At 42.0% G+C, this 27,616-nt stretch overlaps 1 protein-coding gene and 1 long non-coding RNA gene across 6 annotated transcripts; one reads left to right on the plus strand and one right to left on the minus strand.

The window, feature by feature from the left end:
• On the plus strand, positions 1–27,295 carry LOC111928522 (adhesion G protein-coupled receptor G4). 5 transcript variants are annotated; one of them, XM_023925869.2, is made up of 19 exons: positions 2,253–4,708; positions 5,457–5,805; positions 7,183–7,287; positions 10,108–10,240; positions 10,743–10,861; positions 11,843–12,053; positions 13,170–13,335; positions 13,457–13,606; positions 13,811–13,933; positions 15,587–15,632; positions 16,476–16,579; positions 17,962–18,083; positions 18,666–19,156; positions 20,134–20,227; positions 20,990–21,281; positions 21,871–21,972; positions 22,348–23,507; positions 24,168–25,904; positions 26,922–27,295. In XM_023925869.2, exons 3-13 carry the CDS (start codon positions 7,197–7,199, stop codon positions 18,940–18,942), a joined length of 1,542 nt encoding a protein of 513 aa, XP_023781637.1. In that variant the 5' UTR covers positions 2,253–4,708; positions 5,457–5,805; positions 7,183–7,196; the 3' UTR covers positions 18,943–19,156; positions 20,134–20,227; positions 20,990–21,281; positions 21,871–21,972; positions 22,348–23,507; positions 24,168–25,904; positions 26,922–27,295. The 5 variants fall into 5 exon arrangements, with proteins under 5 accessions (XP_086730504.1, XP_086730502.1, XP_023781637.1 ...); XM_086874377.1 differs by having other exon boundaries at positions 2,765–2,867; positions 3,801–3,893; positions 25,658–27,295; XM_086874378.1 differs by lacking the exon at positions 2,253–4,708 and adding an exon at positions 1–60 and having other exon boundaries at positions 25,658–27,295.
• LOC147645654 (uncharacterized) lies at positions 19,300–27,616 on the minus strand. Its single transcript, XR_015282231.1, has 3 exons — positions 27,440–27,616; positions 20,975–21,099; positions 19,300–19,462 (listed from the first exon to the last, which is right to left on the minus strand). It is a non-coding gene; the product is annotated as an uncharacterized LOC147645654 (long non-coding RNA).

The following is a 27,616-nucleotide window of genomic DNA, read 5'->3' on the forward strand; positions in this document are numbered from 1 at the left end:
GGGGGCGGGGGACACCGGTCCGAGCGGGCCGGAAGGGAGGGGAGCCGGCGGGGACCGAGGGTACGGGGGCCGCATGGTCAGGGGGCGGGGGCACACCGGTCCAAGCGGGCAGGAAGGGAGGGGGGACGGAGGGTACGGGGGCCGCGTGCTCGGGTGTAGTGGTGGGAGAGACGGAGGTCGCGGGGTACGGGCGGCTGCTCGTGCCTTGTGTATTCGCAGCACACATTTCTACCAGTGCTCTGCAGGCTGGGAGGAGTTTAGCGGCTGCCATATCTCGGCGGGAAATGTTATTAAAAAGCTTATTACCGACTGTGACCCAGAAATCTCTTGTAAAAACTTCTGAGTGTTTTCGTTTGGGAAATTAACTAGAGTCCAGGTTAGGAGGGTTTTTAGTTCTCGTTTAGGCAAATTACTTTGCCTGGCTTTCAGTAAGAATTTTAGTTGCTTCTACAGCTTTTTGTCTGGGCTTGAACGGTTCTGCCCCATGATAGACTGGTTTGTGACTCACCTCTTACTTTAATGATGCTGACTCGTCTGTCAGAGCTCGGGCGATGGGTGCTGCTTCTCCTTTATTGTTTGTGATTAAACTGGGGGGAATCCCCTTTGACCTGTGATTTTGAGGGTACCGATCGGAGGAAAACCTGCCTTTTCCAGGGTGTTAGGTAGATCGGTTGACAGGGAATCCTTGTGTTCTATTTTAACCGGAAGGGGAAGAATATTGTTGCCGTGTCGTGTTTGATTTGAGGGTACCTCCCCCATTTGCATTATCCTGAGGTTTATCCTTTTGCCCCGTTACACCCTGCACGGGAGCACTCCTGGCATTCCCCGGGGAATTGCTGAGGTGCAGCGGGAATTTGGCGGCCGGGCAGCTGCCAGGGAGCGGCAGAGCCGTGCGGAAGCGGGGCGGGCTGTGCCGGGCCGGCAGGCGGGAGCCGCGGAGCTGTGTCCGTCCTGGCCGCTCTGCCCGCTCTGGGCGTGGGGCTCGGGCACGGCCGGGGCCCCTTCGGGCCGGTCCCGGTGCCGCTGGGCGGGCCGGGCACTCCCGGGGCCGCCCCCGCCCGCCGGAGGAGCCGCTTTCCGGCCGGGAGCCGCGCTCCGTCCGGGGCCGGGAGCGCGGGGCCGCCCCCGGGTGCCGAGTGCCACCGCTGCGGCAATTTTTTTGTCACTAATCGACTAGAAGTTATTTTTAAAAAGTAAAAAATGGATTTTTTTGTTGTCTGTGTTAGATAATAGAGTTGAGAGAGAATTTGGGTGAGGCTGTATTGTATTGTATATAGATTTTATGTTCGAAGATTTTTTTTTTTAGTTTTGAAGTTAGAGAGTTTATGTTTGGGCATAAAGCAAACGATAGGGGATATTCTTATATAATGTAGTTTTCGGACATTTTATTTTTTGTTGTTTATATTTGGCTTAATGCTCAAAGTAATGTATTTTAATTGTAGATATACTTTTATGTAGATACAGTTAAATATAGTGGTCGTAATATTTAGTAAGTAGAGGTGTTTTTGACTCAATATTTATTGCATTATTTATTTACTTTATTCAATATTAGATTTTTTGGTGGTACATATTGTGGTTTTTTATTGTGTTGTATAGTGTGTGAAATTTGGTTTTTGAGTAAAGATAATTTGATGAATGGGTTTGTTTGTATTTTAGGTAGAATCAATTAAAAGAGATTTTGATCTGTATTATTGGGATTTTAGTTTTGTTTATAGTATGTAGGGGTTCAAATTGGGTATTGTTTGTTTGGTTAGCCGAGTTTTGGGTGTTAATTAGGTGGCTTTTGTTAGATGCAGTTGTTAATGATCTGAAGTTTTTTATCTAGTGGTTTTAAGGTGATTTTTAGTAATTGATTGTTTTGTTTTGTTTGTAGTGGCGTATATTACCGGATCTCTTTTACTTATTTCATGTTGTGTTTTTCAGTTTGGGTGTTGATGATACGTTTGGATTTCTTTACGTTGTGGTGTTTATTATTAGTTTTATTTTTGGGGACATGGGCATTTGTACGGTGGATTTCTATAGGTATTTTTGGGGGGATGGTGATATTTTTCAATTTCTTAGTAGTTTAGATGGTTATTTTATGTTTTTAATTAGCTTTAATTTTTTTTTTTTTTTTTATTGAGTATCAGTAACTAGTCAATAGTCCAGCCCTACAGTCATTTCAGCTCCAGCCCTAGAATGCCTTTCCCTGCCCCAGTGATTTCAGCTCTTGGCCCACAAGCTTTATTTCACTGCAAGCTCTCTTCTTCCAGTTCCAGATGCACGTGTCTCCAGCTCTCCTGGCTGCAACCCCTGCAGGTTCAAAAGGCAGAATCTTGGTGTTAGCTTCAGCTCTGCAACGATTCATCTCCTGCCCTAGAGTGTCTAAGCCCACCTCACTGTCAAGATTTCAACCCCACAGTGCTTTCAGCTCCAGGCCTCTGATGCCTTTGCCAGCCCAATAGACACTATGCTTGCCCCACCCATCATTTCCTCAATCCCCCTGACTCTTTCTCAGCTCTAGTTTCTTTTCCATTTTCACTGAAAATCCCAGTGCCATAGAAAATTTCCTAGACCTACAGTGGCTATCCCCGATCCAGACAATACCTCAGCATCACCAGCATTTCAGGCGATATTTTACTGGCCCCTTTTCAACTCTTCACATTCTGTTCCATTTTCAGTCACAATACCCAGCCCTAACATCTGTATCATAGGACTACAGTGATTCCAGCACATGGATTCTACAGTCTCTGTGTCAGCCCTACAGTTTCAATCCCATTTTCAGGCTCTATTCCAGCCGCACAGTGATTTCAGCTCCAGCCCTGGAACTCCCAAGATGCCTCCATTGGCCCCTCTCAACCAGCAGCTCCCTGTGCACTTCTGCCCAGGTAACCCTCTGAAAGAAGCCTCTGGTGGGAGCCACCCCCTTCTCATCCTCACTGGTCACACCTGGGGCTGCTGCACCTCGGAGTGAAAGATTTTAGCCAGGTTTCTAGCATGCTCACTGCAGGACTTGGTTACTCATGGTCAAAAGAATTTTCTCCTAGCTGTGAAATAATAATAATAATAAGAAGAATAATAATAAGTCAATTTTGTCCTTAAACCAATTTGTCATCTAGAAGTTTGCATGGACTACCTGTCAGCTCTCAGAATATGCTAGCTAGTGTTTACATCCTTCAAGATTGTTGAAAGAGAAGTTGAACACCCCGCTGTCTTTTCTTAGGTAGTGAAGTAATCTAATATTTTACAATCAAATTTACTGACTTCTGGTCTATGATCTATAAATGGTGTTTGTTATGATTTTATGATGTTATTTACAGGTCAGTGTCCTGAGGGTATTTCCATGCTCCCTTGGCCCGCTGCCCTGTGCAACCAGGCCCCCATGCCCTTTGGCTGCGCAAGGCACCCGATGCATCTGTTTTGAAGGAAAAGAGCAACAACTGTGTGTTTAAACTTCGTACCGGTTCCCTTTGCTGTTCAGTATTTTACACTGTTTATTTTGACCAACAGCGTTCTGATTGTTTCTAGATCAAAGGATATGTATTTTGGGCTTTAATTATTTTTTAATGATGCCTTATCTCAGGGGAGCTGTGCAGGACTGGGTAGGTCTGATGACTAGAGAGTGTGAATAATATTTGCACAGCCTCTGTGTTTTCAGTGCTCAGTCAGTGACAACTAAGGTGAAAAACAAAAGCTGAGGAAATGCAAAAATATTTCTGTCATTGTGCACTTTTTAGTTTAGGTACCAAATTGAAATGTGCAGTGATTTGAAGAAAGCTTAGCCCAACCAGAGTAAAACATCCTTTCCTTAACACTTGCAGGATGGAGGTATTCTGAAAGGGAGCCTCTTAGAAATTATTCAAGAAGGTCTTGAAGCACGGCACCCAGAAATGCCTGATGGCTTCACAGAAACTGTAAGCACCTGTTAAAGGGACAAGTATATGAATCTTTTTGTTTTAGAATAGAAATGGCTGGTTAACAAACATCCTGAAGAGTCAGCCACACATTCTTCCTCCGAAGAATCACAGATTCCTAACTCCCAGGCTCTGAGATGTAATTGCAGTATGAGGAAGTTTGGGAGAGCTGAAAAGTCACCATAGCAACCTCCTAGCAAAAATCTTCACTTATCCAATGTAAAGCAAAATTAATTTTTATCTGAATGGCCTTCGTGAGCCTGAACGTGTTTCATGTCGGCTCTCTGCTTCTCTTTATTTCATTGTACTCCTCAGTCACTGCTCGAAGTCCTAAAGGTCACCTTCTAAATCTTCTCATGAAAGTTTTGACTAGAAATGGGTGCGGGATGCCAGTTATCTGATCCGGGTCTGCCTCTGAGTTAAGAAGAGATGCCCTCTCGTAGCACTCCAGACCCTTTGCAATCATCTTCAGGGATGCTGACAAACAACTTGTGCTGAATAATTAATTGCAAGCATCGAAATAAACTGAAAAACATTGAAACAGGTAAAAGAAGATGGAGGAAATGTAAATCATTAGGAAAAGTCCTGTGCAGTCCCTGTTCAGAAGAAAGGCTCTCCGTGAGAGAGTTTATGCAAATGATAGAAGGTATGAGAAGCTATGCAGCGTGGATTTGGTGAGATACAGCGTGCGCCAAGAAATTTCCATGGATGTGATCTGCCCATAATAGAGGGAGACCGCGACCTGCTGGTTGAGGCCAGTGGGTGGCAGGAGGGTGCTTGGCTGTGGCTACTTGTCTGTGAGAGGGTCTGTGCAGGTGCGTAGGGGGAAGGCAAGGCAAGAGAGGCACTCCTGGGACCTAAACCAGTTTGCTTGGGGGTGCTCTCATTTTTTTGAGAAAAAAATTGAAGTCTGGAGTGTTTAAACGGGGGTAACCAAGAGGAGGAAGACAGATTCGTGAGCAATAAGGTGACAATGGATGAATAGGTTATGTAGGAATGCTGAAGGGAGGGATGCTTCTATTCTGTCTGGAACCTAGAGTGCCTGGAGGAGCAGGGTGCAGTGTTCAGCAGTCTGGGGAGGTTCAGGCTTTCTCTGCTTCCTCTTACATCCCTTTCAGATCCAGTAAGAGAAGTGAACTACTGGGAGCTGCTGTCAAAACATTTGAGATCACAGTCCTGCAGGAGATGGCCACCTGGCCTTCAGGGACCATTTTGTCCCTCTGGAGCTAATTCGCAAAATTCAGTAGTTGACTTCCGGCTGTCCAAAGTGACAGACACACAGGAGTGTCCTTCTTGGGGGCCACTCTGTCTGAGACCTCACTCATGAAGTCTTTCTCAGCAGCAAGCAATAATTAACATTTTGTGAACTTGGCAATGACTAATTAATATCTTGCAGGAGAGGAGAAAGATACTGGTGTTGATCTTTACATTATAGTGTTACATACTACAAATAGATGCTAGACAGCTATTGTGGGGAATTTTCAACTAGTGTGCTTTAATGCAGTCACTTTTGAAACAGAAATGAGAGTATCTCTTCGGTTGTTTCTAATTTGTGTTTTACAGTGCTCCATATTCTGGACTTTGCTCTGGACAAAACCCATATGACCCTGTGACGTACCAGAGACTGGGAGTGTAATGATTTGTTTCTTAAATGTTATTGCAAAAGTCAACAAATCATTTCTGGAGTAAAGAAAGAGAAGTTTGGAAGCAGAGATTTGTTATCGCAGCAGATTTTCCAGGACCTAAGAAATGTAGCTTCAGAACAGAAATGACTTGCTCTTCATTTCCTGACCTGCTGTGAAAACATCGCATCTGACTTTCTCTTCATATCTCCTTCTCGGGTCTTTTGGCATCTGACAGAAGAAACAGCGTGGAGCAAAAATCTACCTGAATTTCTGTGCTACACATGGAGGTCAGTTTTTGAGCAGAGCCTTTAAAAAACTATGGTGTTTTCAGAAGAAAATATGTAAATATGTGTGAAGTCCTATTTAGGTGCCACAGGCTGGGAGCGTAATGTTTTATTCCTTAAATGTTACTGTAAAAGTCAGCATAATATTGCTGGAGTAAGAGTGTAGAAAGCTGGGAGAAGAGATTTGTTGTCACAGCAGTAAATGGAAAACTGGATGACATTTCCTAACACTGTAAGTTAAATTGTAAAGTGCAATTTTAAAGGAAATTGAGAGAGTTGTTATTAGCTCAGAGGTTTTTCTCGTTTTCTAGTGTTCATTTTACATGTCTGAACACAAAGGAACAGCTTCCATTTTGCCAGTGGGCAGGGTGCTGTAACCCTTTGTGGGGAGCCCCAGGCAAGGGCTGTGTCTGATGTGAAGCCAGGCGACTCCACTGAACGGAGCTTGGCTGCCTTAGACCATTTGAGGATCTAGTTCATCCCTCACAAGAATTTTTTGTAACTCATTAATAGGTGGAGATTTCATCCAGTGTGGTCCTAAACCAAGATTAAGTCCTTTCTTTGGTGCCTGGTGAAGTGAGTAGAGAGGGAGCAGAGCAGCACAGGAGAGCTGCAGGGCATGGGGAGGGAGTCTGGGCCTCTCGGACATCAATGCTGCCTGTCTACTTACTCTGTTGCTCTGATTTAACTATAGTCATTTTGGAAGAAACTTTAGTCAAACTGAAGCACAAAACAGAATAAAGTCCTTCCAGCTTAGACTGGCATATTTGCATTTTAAGTGTTTGGTGTAAGCTTATACTTTGCCCTTTCTCAATTATAAGCATGATCCCATGGCTTACATATACGATGAAAATTTGCTTGTAGACAGAGCCCAGGGGTGAGAACAAATACTTTGACTGGCTGTGCTGTCCATGAGCAGCTTTGTGTCCTGTTTTTCCCTGTGTCCTTTGGCCTGTCTGATGCTGTGTGGGTTACCATCCCACCAGAGTCTGTAGGACATAACTGCCGGTCAGCACATCCATCTTAGCAGCTCTGGCAGGGCTTTCTCTTCTTGTTTTCCCTACATTTTAAAGAACTTCACCCCTTTGTCAAAGCAGACTGGAAGTTGCTAACAGGTTTAGGGTTGTGACAGATAAACGGAACACGTTCAGTGTCATCGTGTAAACTTCATCTCTTTTAGAAACCGGCAGAATCCAGAGTGTTTGTGTAGCTGTGACCTTTAGATCAGAGATGACTGATCTAGTGACTCAGCCTGGTCACAGGGAGCGAGGACTTCTGGGCTCCTGTGCTGTCAATGCCATTCCAGCACATTGCAGGAGCAGTTTGAATTTCTCAGCCAAGTGAGTAGGAAGGGGATGCTCACCAACCTCTCTTTTTCAGAAAATGCCTAGAAAATGAAGAGGTTCCTGTGTCGACCTGAACAGTACTCTGCTAAAAAGGTTTTTTGCATCTTGATGGCTGCTGCTCGTCTCTTTCTCCTGACAGGTACAGTAATCCCGCTCAAGATGAATCGCATGGATGGCATCCCCCAGCCCAGAGAGTGTCTGATGGTGTCCTGGTTTGTGCGCACACAGTTTATCCCTACAGGAGCCCACTTTCCTTGTGTTCTGCTCTAGAGCAGCAGTTCTTATTCTGGCCTTTTTCCTTCAGCCATTACCGGGGTTCCTGAAGCATGCTGGCCAGAGACCTACAAGTCTGGACACGATGCATGCCATCTCCTGGGATGCTGGTTCAGTCTGGGCTGCAGATGAGCCAGTACAAATAAGAAAATGCATCAATGAGTGAAATGTCAGGTTTTGATTGCGTTACAACCGTCATCCACGTTTGGAGGTGAAAAGGCTCGTGGTTTTGTCATTATTCACTTCTTTCCCTCCTGGGCGTCTTCCACATTTCTCCATGTTATTTTTCTAGTTTTACTTTGGTCACGGTAAAATAGGAGCTGTGTGCAGTTGCTACTCAGTGTCTTGGGAAAAGCACAAAGCTACTGACAGAACCAAGTTCTGCAGTAATAATTCAGGCCCTGAGTTCAACACAGTAAGCTCTGCGTCACGAACACGCTCAGCATCCTTTCAGTCCACCATAAATCCCAGAAAAACAATAACGAGTTCTATGCTGGTTTTTGTATTTATTTCTTTCATGTCTCTTTAAGAATAGTGCAGGGCACAGAGATAATTCATGCCTCTAAAATGCACCCTGTAGGACTGGGGTCACTTCCGGCACACAGGGCTGTTAAGGAAAACTCAAACTCTTTCCAAAGAAAACCTTCATAATAAAAAGGCTGAATTAACATCTAGCTCCTGCCAAATTGATCAACTTTTTCTCAGCTTTGGATGAGAAAATTGGACATCCAAACTGATACTGGACCATGTGGACCCTAGAGCTGAACTATGTATTGATTCCTATGTGACATGTCTCGAGGGCTTCCTTTTCTTTTGCGGAGTTAGACTTGTCTTTTTATTGGTAGTGTGGGTGGTCTCAATTAAATTTCAAAGGTAGCAGAAACAAGAAATAGAATAAACTTTTAAGTATTTTAATCAACACAGGGATTATGAGGACATAGGGCAGTTTTTTCTTTGGAAGTGACACTTTATTTCCCTTTTTAACTCTCCCAATGCTGTTTGTTTACAGAAGCACACTATCTGCATGGATTTACTGGGAAGGAATGATAAATGTGTCCAAGTGTGTGTTCTCATCCTCTCACTGACTCAGTCTGCATCTCTTCCTCCCCCTACCTCACCCACACACTGCTTCCTGGTTTTCTTATCAACTTTAAATAATCTGAGGGAGGGATGAATATTCAATATCTGAAAATGACTGCTAATAATATAGAAATATATTCATTGCAGTTCTCTTATTGGTCATTTTTGATACTTGCTGATTGGAAACTGTACATATTTACAGGATGCCAAGTAAACTATTTATTAAATTATTAAATCAAAATCCTTGAGTAGGACTTCAAAAAAAATCAGTGGTACGGTACTCTCGTGGCTTCAGACCTCACCTGCCATCATGCCTTAGTCTTCTTTTCACAAGCAGAATTACATACATGTTAATTAAAGCAAATGAGGCTACAGGATGCAGGTCACCACTCCCACACCTGCCTGCTGGTAATGTTCTTTGATGTGTGAGAATAAACAGATGATTTTTTTTTTTTTCTTCTTCTGGTGATAATAAGAGAGAAACAAATAAAGTGCTATCTATGAAGCTGTGATCATACTTTCGTTTGTCAGGATATGGAAACATAATCCCAAGTGACATTCCTGTTCAGAATGGGTTTGGGCTTTGTTTGGCAATTTCTCTGTTGGTTTTTTTTTTCACTAGAAAATTCTTTTGATCCGTCCTGCCTGACACCGAGTGATATGATACATCGTCTCTGAGGCAATGGTTTTCTAAATATTACACTGATAACAACATGAACAGAGTGGGGCCTGTGGTTGCCCTCTGCAGATTCAATCCTATCTGGAGACAATCTGCAGCACTGGAACATGCTGGGAGCTAAGTTAAACCCCAGGTGTTCTAATAGTCTGGAATGGGGCTCAATAGATCATATCCTAATATTATGTCTATATTTCTGTAGGAAAGAAAAAAAGTATTTTTTCCAGTGATAGGGCATGCCTGGCCTTTCTGCATTCTCATCTCACTCCCTCTATGGCAGCAGTTCTTAAAAAGGCTCATAATGAGACTCCTGTTTTCTGTGAGTTTGAAACCAGGGACTCATTATTTGCAGCATCACGCTGGGGATCAGAGAGCCGTCTCTGCAGCTTCCCTCCGTGGGAAGATTTACAGGTTTTCACTGCAAATTTAAGCTGTGGGATTGAAGTCCCTGGAGATGCTGGAATATCTGCCTTTCTGCAGAGGTGGGAGGTAACAGACTATACCTGAGATTCAAAACCACATTTTATAGCAACAATTTACAAAATATCAGTTGCAGATGATAAATCAACAAGCCTGGAGGAATGAGGGGCAATGTGAAGCTCTTTCTGATCGATTAGAGAAGCCTGAAGGGCATGCTGTCACTGAATATGGTTTGTGATACTGGAAACTCTCTACCTGAGAACTGACCTTGTCAGACGAAAGAGAAAAAATTGCAGAAGAGATTAAATATTTAAACAACATGTTTTCTTACAGACTGTAAACCTGTAGAATGCTGATGTCCAGTCTGTAAATCAGAACTCATTCCCATCATGAAACCAGGTCCACAGGATAGCTGGGTCCCTGGGTGTCTGAAGGTGGGGGAGGGTGGGATGGTGTCTTCTTTTTGACTATTGAGTCTTTGTAAAGAGCTATTATTTATTTCCTGCTTAGCACTAGTGGGTTGTTCAGAAAGATCTTTGTTCACGAGGTACAAGGGGAATTATTCCTGGCCTGTAACAAGTCCAGCCTCTAAGAAAGAAGTCAGCTGCAGGAAAAACCCTCTGCAGTCTGCTCAGAGGAGCTGGTAAGTGACAAGACATCTTGTATTGGTTCTTCCGTGGAAAACAGGGGAGAGCAGCAGGTTTTGTAATGGAAAATCAGATGGCAGTCTGCCACAGCACACAGCAGTGCTGCGCCAAGGAAGATGCAAAGAAATCCAGGTCTGGTCCAGCACAGACTGCAGGAAAAGGGTGTGGCATCATTCCCATCACCTGCAGGGAAAACCTGCTGGCACCACAGGGACTTGACTTTCTGCTTGGGCAGGAAGGGGAAACCTTGCCCCATAGCATTTTGTGCCTTCTCTTAATGGCTCCTGCCCTCCAGTACTTCAAGGTGTGTTTCACATGGCTCTGGCATTTGAGCTCTGCCCCCACTCTGCTGGGTGAGTGCTAAGTCAGATCTGACTTAAAAGTCCATTTAAAGTTGGGTTAATGAATTGCATTCTTAGCTACCTGAGCGGGAAATATGAGGAATATCATGGTTATCTATGTTTTCTTGTAACAATGTGCATTGTTTTCATTTTTCAGTGAAATTAGTATTGAACTTGAGCAAGCTTTTTGGAAGAAACCAAACATGACTAAATGCAAGTTACTGGAAAAACTTCCAAATAGTATTCTAGACCTCCAAGATATCAAGCTAACAGAAGGTATGGCACCAGATACTGCAGTGACACAGTGAATCACAACAAAAATAGTTGTACTGGGATAATGCTCAGCTTGCACATTGGAAGCAGCAATAAGATTGTTTTCGTGCATCCTGCACATCTAGTGATCTTAGAGCTTTTATTGTTGATGAATTATGCAAGTGCTTCCAAATTTTCTATCAAATCCCCTATTCTCAAAGCCTACACTTAGATGTATAGCTAAGTGAGTAACTAGTGAATAATGTGGCAAGTTTTGCCTGCTTATACGCTCTGTTATCACATCAAAACAGCTCACAGTATCTCATGGAAAGAAGCACAAATCAGTGCCTGGAGTTGAAAAGCTGGTGCTGTAATTCATGTAAGCTATGAGATTACCTCTACCACCTGTTTATACTTTTTTTTAAACTATGCCAAACAGTGCGAGTAGTTTGAATGGTGAACAAACCCAATACCAGAGCTTATCCTAATCCTCAGAAGTGCATCAAAGAATAGGTCATGGATAGATATCTGGAGTTGCACACAGTCTGTCTGATTCCCAGGGTGTAAAATCTGCTTCTATACAAAAATTATAGAAGGATGATGAGATGATGAATGGCAAATACAAATACAGAATTTGCTTTTGCTGCTGTACCAGGTAAGCAGCATTAGGGACAGAGGCAGATCATGTAATCGTTATTTGGAACTCACAAATTCTTGTAAACAACCAAGTTAGAACTAAATATTATTTGCAGATAGTATTTATAAATCCAAAAGCAGGTGACAGTATTCTTTTGAAAAGTACATTATTTTCTTTAAAATACGATCTGAGATATGCAGATTTTACTTAGAAGTTTTTACTCGTTTCATTGACATGTTGAAGGTTTATTGACTAATTCTTAGGACATAAGTTCGTAATAGATCAGGAGCATTAGAGAGACACATGTAGCTGCATGGTGAGACAGAGAGCTATGCCACATAAGTCATCTGCACTTCCTTTTTTTTCAGAGAATGCACAAGATGTTGTACAGCATATTTTATACCTCTTGCCTGATGCAACACTGGATGCAGAAGAACTAGAAATCATTGCAAGGAAAATTTCTGATATCGTAGAGCTTGCAGATATGAGTGTGACACTTGCAGAGACTGTGTTGTCTATACTAGACTATATTCTGCTGCAAGAAATAGAAGATGAGAACTTTAGAAAAATAACCGATTGGTAAGTAAGCCAACTTGTTCAGAAGAGGCTTCCTAAGCTGAAATGGCACCATGGTGTAATTTATTCAGTCTATTAAAATATCATCACTGCAGCTAGCAACTTCTGTACTTTGATCTTAAACATATTTGAGGTTTTACCAGCAGAAATTGGTTATTGTGTGGTCAAAGGTGCTTTTAGCAGAACCTATTCTGCAGAAATCCCCATTCCAGTGTTGATCCCTGTGGGCATCCCAGCCTGGAGGCAGCCCAGGGATTGCCCAGCTGCCACCTCCTCTAGCAAGGACCTTTGTGGCTCGGCAGGGAGGGCTGTGGGCAGTTCAGCATGGAGACACAACTCTCTTCCACCCTCTACCCTTGCTGATAAAGACTTTTTAAACACAGCCATTCAATGTTAGTCTTCAAAATATATACTTAGGATCCTGCATCCATGATGTGATTCTCAGACGTGCTAAAATCAAGGTTCTTTAAAAACTTTAAAAACACCTCTCCTCTTTGAGGTCTTAAAGGGAACTCAGCTGCCTGGTTTCGAATGCCTGAGCAGAGCACTGTCCAGAGCAGTGCAGCCGACCTTGACAAGGGCAAATGCAAGGACACAGAGTTTACCCATTCGGAGTTTTGCTGGACAAGCCCCTGAGCAGCAGCTCTGCCTTCAGAGCATATCCTGCCTGAGGTGGTGAGGAGTTGGAGTATGGACTTCTAGAGGTTCCTACCAGAACTAAACTGGCTCTAATATTTCATTTCCTGGTACAATGAGGTGATTGAAAATAATCAAATTAGCAGATTTTACAAGTTACTGCCTTGAAAATGAAGTGCAGTTTTTGACTGGATGTGGATTTTGACTCGAGTCTTCTCAGAACCTCTTTCTATTGCCCCCGCAGGAGGGTATCTCCCACCTGCCGGAGGCCACTAAATCGTGCCAACTCAACTGCTTGCCACCATCTCCGCCTGTGCAGACAAAGTTGCATCTACCCCCAAATGAACCCATTCTGCTCTAGTGCTTGCTTCTTGTTATCATAAATCAGAGCAAAGACTTTTAGTCTCTTGGGTGTGAATTATGAAACCAGCAGAACATTTCAAGAGTTGTGTTTTTGTTTTCTTTCTGTTGCTCTTGTTGAAGTATCCTGAGGATGACTGAGGAGATGGGCTATAAGGTTCTCTACACAGAGAGAAATATATCAGTCATAACTACGTCCTTGGCCCTCTTAGTGCTTCGTCCAGATCCCAGACTGTTTGGAGGACTGGCCTTTGGCATTACCTCCTACAACAGAGGCATGGATCTCAAGGTGAGAGCCAAGTATCACCTCAGAGACCACTGACTAAACCAGACAATCCTCCTGCTCTTTTGTCTCATTTTGAATTTGACCTGAGGATGGCACGTCTGAGCATGTCATCTCTCTCCTGCAGATCAGTGTACAAGAAAACCTTTTCAGAAAGGCTTTGGCCTCGGTGTTTCTGCCAAAATCCCTGAAGAACTTCCTAGGGATCGAGTACTCTGACCCAGACAGGCGTTCAAAGATCCAGTTCAAGTTTTTTGGCACTACTTCACTTTTTCTGGTAACTACGACTCCCAGCAAACCCTAACACAGCAGGAATGGGCTCAGCTGTTCTCCGTGCCTACAAAAGAAATTCCAACAGCATCGTCTCTTCGGGGCACATTAGCATCAGACTGATGAAGGGATGTGCAGGCAAAATGTACTCAAAATGAGAGCAAGAAAGAGCTTGGATTCATTCTGCATGTGTGTTTTTTTTCCCCTGCAGGATGACAGTTTAACGATGGAGAGGTTAAAAACTTACGTTGTGAGTGCCAGCATTGAAAACGCATCAGTTCAGAACCTTAACGAGCCTGTGACTGTTACTCTCCACCATATAGACCAGAACAGGGTAGGTTTTGTTCATTTCATCAGGGACAAAGTGAGACAAAGCTGACTTCACTCACCCTTTCAATAAATTGGGAACAGGACAAATAAAACACTTTGCTGCCTGACCTCTCCACGATACGTGGACCCAAACTTTGACTGACCACACAGATCTCAGTGTTTAATAAATCTTGCAGGTCGCTAAAGCTTTTGTCTCCACTCTAAATCCATGCTTAGCAACAAGGAGCATTTTTATTGTTTCCTTGTTCTGATTTAGACAAATTTTTTTCAAGGAATAGTTTATTTGCCAGAAAATAGTAGATTTTGGATTGGACTGAAATGATTTATCCATGATCTGCATTTGGAAAATAGTTTAAGTCATCAAAGGAGAGGAGCTTAAAAAACCCCAAAACCTTGCAAAGATGTTTTCAAAATCAAAGTGTTCTGTTTTGTTTCAGAAACTTGAAGTCTATTTTATTTTTAAATGGGCATGGGTAAAATTTATTGATTGAGTTCCTCCTTAGCATATTTGTGCTGCCAATGTTTAAGGCTCAGTGTCCACATATTACAAACCCGAGGCAGAAGAAAATTTTTCGATAAGCTGAACTTGCTTAAAGTTTGAGTTAATGAGGACTTGTAGTTGCTGCTTTCATGGCAAAATGCTCTTTCTATTCAGCAAATATATACCCAGAAATTTCACCTAGATATCCCCTCTCTTCTGTCATTTTTACTCCACTAGGCCATCTGGCACCTTTCAGATTTTTTCCTTGACCTTTTAAAATTATCTTAATTAAATATTGAATGAGTTATCATCCAAACCTACATCTTTGGCTGTGTGCCTAATTATATATGACAGCCTACAAATCACACAACAGCTTATTTGCTAGACTGGCTTCCTGTAAACTCTGTGCATTATTAAACTATATTAATGATGTAATAATAATAAAAGTAAATGAATCTGTGCCTTGGAAAAGTTTGCTGCAGCATGATGAGTAATAAACTAGAATGTCCCCAAGAGAAATCTTTGCACTGAATATCCATTTACACCTGTTCAGCTCTCACTTGTCTTCCCTGCCTGGTTTCAGAGAGGGGAATTACTGAAAGTCTAAAGTAAACATTTCTTGTAGGGTTTTTGGTTTTTTTTAATGTATCGCATCTCAGGTTGTTATTCCAGGTCTTAGTCATAGCTTCACCAGTAATTTGGTGTGACATCTCAGGCACCGCATGAACCTGATGAGGTTAGACACAGAAATTGGCCTCAGGTGAATGATTTGTCAGATTTGCTGCTGTCCTTAAAAGACTACAATGTATTGAAAGATAAAACTGGGGAAAATCACTAACTCGCAGGATTTCCCTTGGTAAAGGGGAAGGCAAAAAGTGTGACTCTGCTAGTTTAGTGCCACAGGTGAGATGGCCAATATCCTGGCTGGGTCCCCAAGCCCAAGTGTCCAGCTGCCCCTGACCTCGTGGCGTCTCCACTCACGCACAGACCCCCTGCAGCACCGCACACAAATAATCGTGGACACGAGTGGGCTTTGAGGCCAAGCAGTGCAGGGGAAATCAAATCCAAATGACTTGGTCATACACCCCAATCAGAGGTGAGATACACCATCTGAAAGTGCAGATGGAGTGCAGATGTCCTAAATAAATGTCACAGCCTCCTTTCTTCTCTTTCCAGGGCAATGCAGCGGTGCACTGTGTCTTTTGGGACTTTGGGAAAAACAGTAAGTGTCACTTGCCGAGCTGGCTCTGTCCCCAGCATCGCAGAAGCTTTAGCTTTTCGACATTGCACCTTGAAACCTGAGTTTGTGCTGCTGCTTTGTGTTGATGTCAACACCTCAGTACTCAGTGTTATCACCAGGAATATGGGTATGACATTGTGCAGTGCTGCATCTACATGAATAAGAGGACTTCACCTAAGAAAAAGGCAGAAATGCAATGAAACGTCAGATGAATTCTTGCCGTGACTTCAGGGAATACAGCAGGGGCTTTGCTGGGGCCAGGTCTTTAGAATGGCTGAGACAGTCACGAGACAGAGAGAGATAATTGTAAATTGGGTTAACTCAGAGCATGCAGGAGAGGTTTCCTCTGCAATTACTAGGAGTAGAAATTATTAATTTCTTTTTAATCAGAAGCTTAGCTTCTGAATATGTGATGCAGACTACATAGATAGGGTCATAACGTTCAGTCTTACCAGCGACTACTTCAGCGCTGTGCTCTACCTAAACAAATCCTCTGCCCTGTGCATGCTTCTTTTCTTCTGTTTCCACCTCCTCGAGCACAATGTAGCCCAGCACTGGGTCTTTATCTTCTTTCTTTCTGTGTGTGCAGATATGTAAATGACTCTAAATATTTTTTTGTTCCACCAAAAGCTTTCATCCAAATTTTGAGGTTCTCAGGTGACTACAGAAGATGTGTTTTCATGTGAAATCTCACTTGTGTGCTGCTAAATGACCCTGCAATCTGGACTAACTTGAGCTCATCTTCACACACGCTGTGTGCTGCACAGCTATAAATGATGGAGGATGACTAACTCTGCTTAAAAATCCTTTTTCTCTGTTGCACAGATGGACTGGGTGGTTGGAATACATCGGGGTGTGAAATGGAATATACAGATATGAATTATACAATCTGTTTTTGTAACCACCTTACCCATTTTGGAGTCTTACTGGTGAGTACTCTGTGAGTCATCTCCCAGAAAGTCCCGTGGCACTAAACGAAGTCATCGCTAGTTTTGGAAAAGAAATGGGAGATGCATAGCTATACAAGCTCTTAGATGTCTGCAATTTTGCCAAAATGAGCAATAACAAAAAACCCAGTTATGATAATTTGACGGTGTAAAGTCCTTTAAGTGTCACTTGCTTCAAGGCAATTTTGTTTTACATATGTAGTTTGTACTTCGAAGTGTAACTTAATCAACCTTAATGTGTTATTTACTGTGTTGGAAGTACTGTGTTAAATTTACTAACTGCCAGTGACAACTAATGACATTACTTTTTGAAAGTTTTATCTATGCTCCATCAGAGAGTGAAGTTTAGTATAAATATGGGAGATCTCATTATCTATCACCTCTTATTGTGTGCTAGAAAACTGCCTCTAAAAGCAAAATGTCAAAAGCTGGGATGACTGCCTGAGAATGGACTGCAACAAAGGCAAAGAGACAGGGCAGTTCTAGGCAAACCAAGTAGATTAAATTGGCTATTCCCAGTAGGATACAGCCCCCACGATGGAGTGAGGCCCCACCTTTGCCTTTGGATACTTCCCCTAGAGGTCAGCATGACCCTGCTCCAGAGGCAAAAGCCCTCCTGGGAGTAAAACTGTGGCTTTACAGAAGGGAATTGAGATTCAGATCTCAGACACTGGTTCAAGTTCCAGACACTTTTTCAAGTTTTCATTCAAGCAAGAAGAATTCAGTCTGAGTTTCAGATCGCACCTCTTACTGTCACTTTGGTAATTAGTATAGCTACAGGTCTTCAACAGCACCATCCATGGGACATCAGAGATGTAGGTTACCAGTCTGTGGTTCAATGTTTCATGAAATAGAAGAGAAGCTGTTTCAGGGAACAACAAAATCCCCTCAATGTTCCTCCTGGTAGCAGCTGTGGAGAAGCAGGGCCAAGCCTCCTGTCTGATTTTCCAATGGTGCTTTCTGGACAGGGAGGATCTACTATGCTCCAAGATGTTTAGCAGGTTTGTGCAGGTCCCAAGCACGGCAGCTGCCACTGAAACAAAGTAGTTTCTCCTACAAAGTGAGCTCCTGGTGGAATAATTTTGGTAAGATCCCAGAATCCATGTTCAGTTTGTCCTTTCTGAAGAACATCTTTTCTAGCTTTATGCCTTATTGCTGGATACTTTAAATACTGCTGGTTAATTTACCATTTGCTAGTTTGGATAGTCTGTGGGACTATACAATAAGAAACACATAAATATATTAATGGAAAATCTCCAAAAGTAGCAGTAAGCAGTACAGTAATTTCACAATGTGAAAGTGTGGAAGGGAATTTTCTAAATCTGTCTTGGCAAACAACAGTGTTTCTTCGTCTTGTAACACAGGACTTGGCCCGGACAGAAATAGGTGTCACGCATGATCATATATTAACTCTGCTAAGCTATGCGGGATGTGGTGCTTCTTCCTTTTTTTTGGGAATAACGCTCATGACATACCTGACCCTTGAGTAAGTCTGATCCTTTTTCTTACACTGATTTTAGTATTTTGGCAAGAAGGAATTTGCAGCAATTATCAGAATGTTTGTTAATATTTGATGCTGTGATGCATAAGAGGGAAGACTGAGAGCTGACAATATAAATATTGCTTTATTTTGACGTCTGTTGTGAAATCAGAGAGATTTGAATACTCATACTTCAATACAAGCACCTGTCTGAACTGTTCAGCAATCTTTATGTTCCTAAATTTCACAAAATCATTGCATATTTTGGATTGGAAGGGATCTAAAAGGCCCTCTAATTCCAACACCCTGCCATTGGCAGGGACACTTTCCACTAGACTGCATTGCTCCAAGCCCTATCCAATCTGGCCTTGAACACTTCCAGGGGATGGGGCAGCCACAGCTTCTCTGGGCAGCCTGTGTCAGGCCCTCCCCACCCTCACAGTAAAATGTCTGTAAAGACTAAAAATTTCTGTAATTTCAAAAATTTACCCCTGGACATGGGTGAGATATTACATCACGAATCTGGAATATTCCTGGGTATAGGCTGTAAATTGGATGATAACCTTGTGGACTTGCCCTTCTTTTTAGGAAGGTGAGAAGAAACAACACCTCAAAAATCCTCCTCAACCTTTGTGCTGCACTGCTGATGCTGAACATGGTCTTCCTCACCAATTCCTGGCTGACCTCATTCAACCAGCCAGGCCTCTGCATTACTGTGGCCATGCTACTCCACTATTTTCTTCTTGCAGCATTCACGTGGATGTGCCTGGAGTCTGTCCACTTTTATTTGGCTCTCGTCAAAGTTTTCAATGCCTATGTCCCAAAGTACATCCTAAAATGCTGCATTGCTGGCTGGGATAAGTAGACTGATTCCCTCTTCACTTCTGTGCTTGTCAGCTTCTCTCAGATTGGGGCATATTTACAGAAATAAGTGAAGACACTGAACTAGCAGAAATGCAATGCACACCCTGTGCTACAAGGATGGATCTCTTCTCCCAGGCTGTTCAGCTTAAATTTCTTCTGTGCCAGGAGACATTAGCAGAGAATGTTGGTCCTTGCACAGTCATATGCAACTGAAAGTGAGTGTAAGGCACTGCTTTCCTACCCCTCTTCTCTTTACAGGATGATTTATCATGGTACCTCATGTGAGTGGGTCTGACTGTGGCAGTAATGCTACCCACAGCCTTCACCCCTGTGTGGGGATGCTCAAAGGTGATTTTACCTCTTTCTCCAGGCCTTGTGTCCATTTCTGGCATTCTCTTTCTGATTCCCATGCACAGAGTGGATTTGGCTTTCATTCATCGCTCTCCCAAGGAATTCCCTTGACAAATATCAGAGACTTGTTTGGGAGAAACATACCAAAAAGAACCCAAATTCTGGTTCACCTGTTAGAAAAGGTGTTATCAGAGGCACTGACATAGATCAGAATTTTGGCTGTATTATTTGGGTCACTAAATAGATGCTGTTTTAAGTTGGGTTTTTTTGGGTTTTTTTTTTGCTCTTGCATAGTGTGCAGCGTATTATCATGCCTATCCTCAGACCTGATGTCACACAATTGTTCTCAGGGGCAGCCATCCTTGGTGGTGCTGTTGGCAGTAGCTTCTCTCTACAGAAAAGCCAGAACTGAAAAATCTGGGAAATATGTGGAAGTGAAGCCTGATAAAGCACTGCCTGGGAAACATCTGTCTCTTTGAGTTCTTAACACAAAGTGCTGTGGTCTGCTTATCCTTCAACAATCAACTTTTGTAATAATCAGTTGGTTTTATTTTACCAGATGGGATCCCCTCTGGAGATGTTTGAAGACTCACAAACATTTTGCAAACACACATATTTTTATGCCTACTCGTTTGTAATTTGCATAAATAAGGAGATTAAACCTGCTATGCTACACATTTAATTACACTTGTTTCGGAAGGAGCTTTGGGGGTGGAATTTGATCCAAAGATGCACACATCTGCTGTTAATTAGGTATCAGAGATTATCTGACATCTTTCCATATTCTCAATTTTTTTTATTTTGAAACAAACTATTTATTTATCTTTGCTTTCCACATTAGGAATACCAGCTATTGTAATTGCCTTTGTGCTCATTATAAATAAGGACTTCTGTGGCAATGGGTCACTCTCTGAGATCCATCCTTACAGCAATTTGTAAGTATAATACTTTAAGCTTTTTGATGGTCACCAGAGTATTTGAAAAACACAAGAAATAACTAGAAATAACTCACTTTTGGCTCCTCTCCCCCATCTTCACCCTCTCCTTTTAGTGGTTCTGGTTCATAGGAACATGGCTACTACATGGAGTAATTTTCATATCAGCGAATTGGGCTTGAGGAAAGGGATGGTTTCTGCCAGTCAACTCCATTTCTATTTTCTGTGAATTTCTTTCTTTGCATTAACCCAGTCTAATGGGATATTTGCTTCTGCATGTTCTGGGTTTCTGGCAAACTCTAAAGGCACAATAATTGCTCCAGTATTTTGCACATTTCCTTCTGGTTTTTTGGTTTTGTTGCTGTTTTTGGGTTTTTTTTAATGTCAATTCACAACACTGTCTCATTGTTATTTCAAATAGAAAATTATTTATACCCCTAATTAAGTCATATTCTACTTGGTTTCCCTAAGGCTGTGTGTCTTTGTGTTTATACACTATTAAGTTGTGAAATAATTGTCAGCTTTATCTGAATTTTCCAGAAATATCCATGTCTTAAAGTCACTGAATTCCCATAACATCCATAAAAAAAGGCGAGTGCAGGGATTCTATTAATGTCCTCACTGGGGGGAAATAACGGGTGCTAGGGAATGCCCCTAACTAGGTGTTGGAGAACTATACAGAGTGCTTTTTTTAGGAACCAGACTTCCTGAGTTTCTCCCTCACAAAATTCCTTATTGAATACACACCTCCCTTTCTTGCAGTTGCTGGATCCAGGACAACACGGTGTTCTACATCTCTGTTGTGGCCTATTTCTTCTTAATATGTTTGATGAATACAGCCATGTTCATCACTGTTCTCCTTCAAATACACTCTGTGAAAACAAGGACACAAAAGACTTGCAGATTCTGGAAACGGGCTGTTCTCCAAGACCTCTAAAGTGCTTTCAGCCTGATGTTTCTTTTGGGCTTAACTTGGGGCTTTGCCTTTTTTGTCTGGGGAGCAGTGTGAGGGTATTTTTCTTGTATCTCTTCAGCATTTTTAACACCTTACAAGGTAATTTCTGAATGGAGTTATGCTATAAACACAAGGGTTTAAGGATGTGAAATAAAAATAAGTCTGTAATATCATGTCACTCAAGCATGGGTGAAGAGGAGAACCGATAGAGCTTTTGCATTACAGCTTCATGTATTTTAAAAGGAAAGCTCTGTTGCAGTGGGATGACAGTGTTGTTCAGATAACATTGCTGTGATAGGTAGACTATTAAAGACATGAAGTCATGCCTTGGAAACACAGGTCCCAATAACTGCACCTTGTCAGGAGCTGGCATGATCCTTTTCTGGGCATAAAAACAATTGACAGAATCCACATCGAATCGCAGGGTATTCTTAAACCAAATCTGCAGAAAATTCTTCCTGTCACCCTTTCATATGCACAAAGAAGTCAGTGCAATTCTGGGACAACATGATTATAAAATCATAGGGTGGCTTGGGTTGGAAGAGACCTTAAAGATCCTGATGCTGGGCCAGGAACGCTTTGCCCACAAAGAACGCACAGCTATCGGTGGCATGACAAAAGTTTAGAAAAGAGGCAGCAGGTTGGAGAACAAACATGAAAACCCATGAATCTCTCCTTTCTTCTTTAGGGTTCTTTATCTTTGTGTTTCACTGCCTAATGAAGGATGAAGTAGTGAAGCAGTGCCGATTATACTTCTGCTGGGGAAGATTTTGTCTGAGTGGTTATTCTGGTAAGCACTGAAGGGATTTGTTTAGTTGACTCATAAACCTTTGTCTGCTACTGGTGTCACATTTGTTCTGCGTTAAGAAATAAAGCTCCTCTCAACAGCCCCAATGCATTGCATTGGATAATTGTTCTTTAATAGGTCTTTATCCTCTTGTATTAACTGCTCATGTGATATGATGACAGGGTGACAGCATGCAGGAAAAACTGCAGATTTTAAAAACCGTTTTCAGCTCGGTCTCTTAATTCTGTTCTTACATGCCATTCAGTGTTCCCTTATGTGAGCCATGTTTTTTGGTGACTTTCCAGTCTTCATAAAGCTGAGATTCATAAATTTATGCTGAATACTGGGCATACTAGTTGCTATTTCTTTTATGTGCAGGAGCTGGATTTGCTCAGCCTGGGAAGGAGAAGAGAGATGTCTTGCTGTCTTTGGCTATCTGAGGGGTAGTCACAGAAAAGATACGAATTTTCAGAGGTGCACAGCAAGAAGACAAAAGGCAATGGACACAAGCCACAAGTGATGGAAATTCACGTTATTTATAAGGAAACATTTTTTTTTACTAGTTGGGTGGCTGTGACCCAGAGAGATGGTGGGGGAAGTCCCTCTCCATGAAGAGTCAAAATTCAGTTGGACAGATGCCAAGTCAACTTGACCCCACTCTGGGCAAGAGGTTGAAGACCTCCAAAGGCCCCTTCCAATCTAAATTATTCCAAGACTCTTCTGTTTGACAGCTCAGCAAGAAATAGCCTGTGTTGCGGTTTATTCCGGGCTACTCCAGTGATGTTGATTTTTTACAGAAATATAGATAACTCTGTGTGTCTATCAAAATGAAAAGATGTTATGAATGGGTCTAACAAAGGAAAAGCTTAACCAGTTTGTTTTCAGGAAACCATACTAAAAATCCTGTATTGATACCTGTGTCTTGTGCCCAGCATCCTGTGCTGCCGAGGAAGAGGCAGCTTTCCATTTGCAGAAGGGCAATTCAGCACAAGCGCTCTCAGTAGCAAGCAGTGTTCTCCCTTGAGCAGGAGCCAGCTCACTGTTGATCACACTATAGTCACAATAAGGACAAGGTTTCAATTCCTACCCTTTGTGTGACTCCTGCCTCCTTCTTTGTGTCCTTATCAAATTAATATTACTAGACTGGGTCCTCAAGGGGAAATAGAACACTGAATTGCTGGTATCCAGCCTCATCTGCACAAGTGTGATGGAGCTAATGTAAAAATCAACATTGTGCACTGTGTGGCCCCAGCCTCCAGGCAGGAATAAAGATGGCACAGGAAGCAAGTGCAGACCATTCCCTTCTGTGTTCTCTGGTAGTTTGAGATGTTGCACCTGTACAGAATTTTATTACTGCACCTTCCATTCTCTGATTTCAGGCTGGAGTGGGTCAGGTGCAACTGCTGGATCTATACCAAAGCATTTAAACCACAAATCACCATCCCAGGCTTTGCGGAGTCTACATTCTAATGGAACGAGTTCAACTTTCAATGCAGATTTGCTTCCGTGGACTTCCTCAGATACAAATTTTAAGATTGGTAAGAAAAACTATGCGTACACTGCATAGACTCTAATAGATATATATCATAATAAATTCCATATGGTGACAGCAAAATCCTAACTAATGGAAAGAAATAGGAAACCTTTCATGCCTTAGTCTGTGCCAGGCTTCCATTTGGGGATTAATGGGAACATTACAGATGGCTTTTGCTGTATTTGGGAAAATAAAAAATCTCTTAAAATCCTGGGATGGCTCCTCTCCAAAAGGACAGGAACTCCCTGCTCAGCTGCTCCTTAGGCACCTGAGGAATATTCTACCCTCTGCCAGCTGACTGATGCTCACATAGGACCTATTCCCAGTTAGGGAACACTAGAGTCTTGAGATAGACTCTGGTGCTCTCTAACTGGAATTGCATCCACAAAAGAGCAAAGATCTTGGGGATTTTAGAAAGCTAAACAGGTGTGAGCCTCTTTAAACCAGAAGAATCCCAGCAGAAGGTTTTGCCTTCAACGATGGAGAAATTGTTGCAGAGCTGTATTCTGAAAAAGGAATAGCACCAAGCATTCCTGGTTGTTTTTGGAAAAATGCTGATTTCTATTATTTCCCCGAAGACATTAAAACTGCATAGGCAAGTTCTTTCTAAATACATTAAACCAAGTTATTATAATGCAAAAATGTTCCAAATCCTTTCCCACAGCTGAAGTCCATTGAAACTCTGGTGCTGTATCTCCAGAAGATGAGACCAACCATCCTTTTTCACAAAGAATACTATTCATGGATACATGGATCCACAGAAAGCAGGATTTTTACACTGATACCGAATTTGTTTTCCTCTGCTTTTCTAACAGTGGTTCCTTTTGAGACTTGTAGAAACAAACATAGTCCTAAAGAATAACTTCTAATGTACAGTTATCACTCTGGACACAATTATAGTGCTAAAATATCCCATGACTCAACTTTAGGCTTCATTAGGAGTAGCAGTACTGACCACAAAAGGATTTGATCCCACTGTGTTTTCCAGATTAGTCCTCATGTTAAACAGAGACTGAAAACACTCCTGAGCCCCATTCCTAGTTCATCCTCCTTTTTTTTTCCCTTTCCGGTGTCCTGATAGCCGTCTGTTTCCATCTTCATCTGATACTTATCCCGGAATCTAATACCCATAATATTGAGTTACAAGCGGTATTTTTGGGGCTGTTGGCTGACTGTCTCAGGCATGGATATCTAGGGTCCTCAATCAGTATCTTTCCTTTTCTGAAATGGACTTTGACCAACATGAAGACATTTGACTCAGATTTCCAAGATGTTCCTCTCAGTCGTATGTTTTCATTTTCAGACATGCTGTCACTAGTGACTTGAACTTAGATTCCTAAAGAGATGTAGATGCATGTCTAAATGTTTGAAAATGTTGCCTAGTACCTTCAAATGGAATGTGGAAACAATAAAAAACTGAAATTCCCACCTTCAAGGGGTATCCATATGTATGATATGGATAGGTTGCAGATTATCTCTCCTGAAAAAAACTTCTAAACTAAACCCAAACAGAACAATAGCAGACAAAACCCTACTATCACTGGAGCTGGAAATAAGGAAGTTTCCCCATTAGTGTTGCTTTCCTGTGAATACAGCAGGATGTAAACTCCATTTTATGACATCACAAGAGAGACTTAACTTTCCTCACCTGCTGAGGAGGAGTTTTCTTTCAGCAAATGTGTTCAACTTGTTAACTTGCCCGCTCAACCGAATCCTAGTTTTCATTTTGAATGCCCTTCTCTGTATCATTCAAGAGAAGACTTTTAAATGACTGTTAATATAGTGGAAGACTAGCCTGTACCTATGACAGAGGAGAAAAATAATATAATGAAGTGATGTCTTAGAACTGGTACGTACAATACAAAATACAAAAGGTTCTTTGAGTCAGTGAATAACTCCCACACAGCAATTAGTGCAAAAAATATGAATATTTCAATGTACAGTAGCCATAGCCAACCTACTTGAAATCAGACAGATTGCCTTCAGTTCCTTGGCTCTATGGGAGAAATCTTGGCATTAAAAACATGCAAACAAGTTCCACCTTGTACCCTTGTGTTTCTAACTTGAAATTGCTTTCAAGGGGAATGAAATTTAATAAAAAAGGCAGTTCATTATGTTGGGCATGAACTATTTTATTTTTTTTATTTTCTTTAGTAAACTCTTTGTTCCGCAATCTGCTGTGGAATACCAGATTTCCCTGCTTTCCAGTGTGAAGCACAACACAGTGTGCTGTGGTGCTAAAGCTGTGCCTAACCCCCCTGCACCCTTAACCTGGCTACTGCACACCCCAGGGGGATCCTGAGAGACTAAGAAAAGAGGCTGTGTAGTTCTTCAGGGGAACTGGTGTACTCCCTCAAGCCCCTTCGAGACCAGTTTGTCTTCACTACATCAATAAGACCAGGTGGGTGGACAGTCTGATGTGTTTCTATCACCTTGCTTTGGCCCGTGCTTTCTCCTTTTGTGCAGTAATTCTTTCTGCATTCACTTCAGAGGACAGAAGATAATAGGTTTACATTTCAAATAGACATTAGGTAACCATTTCTATTTTTAGGGAATAAAAGGTCTAGAGAGCACATGGAATTGCCATGACTGCAGTGAAGTGAAATCCTTCCTATGTTATTTCACAGCATTCAATGCAAAGCACTCAGGGTGATGAGACAAGTATCTGCCAGAATTGGTAAAGATTGATTCTGCCTTAGAGCAAGTCCTCCTAAATATATTTTCTATGACTCTAAAATAAAAGGACAGCAAAAGAGGGCAAAACATGAGAGCAACATAAGACTGGCCTTCTTTCTTGCATACTGTAACTATTTTTTCACATTCCTGATAAAAGCTGAAACGTACCTTGATTTTCTAAAGTTTTTGCTACATGCCTTCATAACGGATTAGGAGCAACAAAGATTCAGATAAAAGCTGGAGAAGCAGCAAGAAAAGTGCTGGAATAGAGAAGACTTCTCAGGCTGTTGAGAAAAGTCTGGAAATGCCATTTCTTGGGCAGATCAATCTGCATGCTTCACACTGTGGAAGTGTACCAGTGGGAAGAAGGGCAAGCTGCACAGAGTGGAGGTCTCCATTCTTCCTACTGATGTTTTTTTTTGTTTTTTCTTAAAGCAAAATCTGGAGGCCAATTTTTAAAAACCTGTCAAGTTGCTTACATAAAATGCAAAGTACTATTTTTTCTGGGAAGACAGTTAGCTCACTTCCACTCTCCATCACATACGTAATGGCTTTTCCAGCTAAACAGTGTATCATTTGTGTTTAAAGCATGGCATTGTGTAAGTTGTCAGCTAGAATGAAGATGTGTAATTTTCCTTGGGCTGAAATAACGACTTCTGCACCATCACTGTTGCACTCGCTCTTCTTCAACATATCTGCACTGACATTCTGTCACAGAATTGTGCATTGATGGTTTTCACAGGGAGAGGACGCGCACAAGGACAAATCTAAAAAAAATTCTATGTGCTTGTGTTTCACATACTGATAATTTTAAATGATGGGAGCAGCTTCTGCAGCTCTGACTGGAGCGTGAGCAGCGTGTGACCCATACAAGTGCATTCTCCTCCTCCCTGATTGGATTCTATCAGTTGGCTTCTACCCATGGCAGAGGGCTGGAATGAGATGATCTTATGGTCCCTTTCAACCCAAACCACTCCACTATTCTATGACTCAATGTAAAAGCTGCTTTGATTTCTAGGTTACTCTCAATTTACTCCCAGATTGTTTATTTTTCGTGATACACATGCCAGGAAATGTGTGCTCTATTTTAAAGCAATAAAAGGATTTCAGAAGGTATACTTATCTATGAAGACAATTATTTGAAGTCAGATCTCAGTGGGTTGTTAACAATAGGTTAGATGATACAAAAGAAATTTAAAAATGACAGTAAAATCACAGCAGCAATTGTGGTAAATCGAACAAAACACTCCCCACTCCCACCTTACTATTTAGACTGACACAAAACTCCACCAGTCTTCACTGTAGCTAAGTCAGGGGATGCAGATCCAAGGTGTAGGCAGCTCACTCATAGGTTCCTGGATTCCTTTTTAAGTCTCTTCATGGACAAGCAGCTAAAGCTGTCTTCTAGTTCCGCATATGTATAGTGGTTTGGTAACC

Source organism: Cyanistes caeruleus, unplaced genomic scaffold (assembly GCF_971803275.1).
Source record: "Cyanistes caeruleus unplaced genomic scaffold, bCyaCae1.hap1.1 HAP1_SCAFFOLD_203, whole genome shotgun sequence".
Taxonomy (NCBI): Eukaryota; Metazoa; Chordata; class Aves; order Passeriformes; family Paridae; genus Cyanistes; species Cyanistes caeruleus.

What these genes read in the sequence shown, in the direction of transcription:
- LOC111928522 (XM_086874378.1), top strand. Translation starts at nt 7,197, where the DNA reads ATGAAGAGGTTCCTGTGTCGACCTGAACAGTACTCTGCTAAAAAGGTT. An exon ending in ACAGAGGCATGGATCTCAAG is followed by an intron (nt 13,336 to 13,456) that starts GTGAGAGCCAAG and finishes TCTCTCCTGCAG; the next exon opens with ATCAGTGTACAAGAAAACCT. An exon ending in ATGACATACCTGACCCTTGA is followed by an intron (nt 18,084 to 18,665) that starts GTAAGTCTGATC and finishes CCTTCTTTTTAG; the next exon opens with GAAGGTGAGAAGAAACAACA.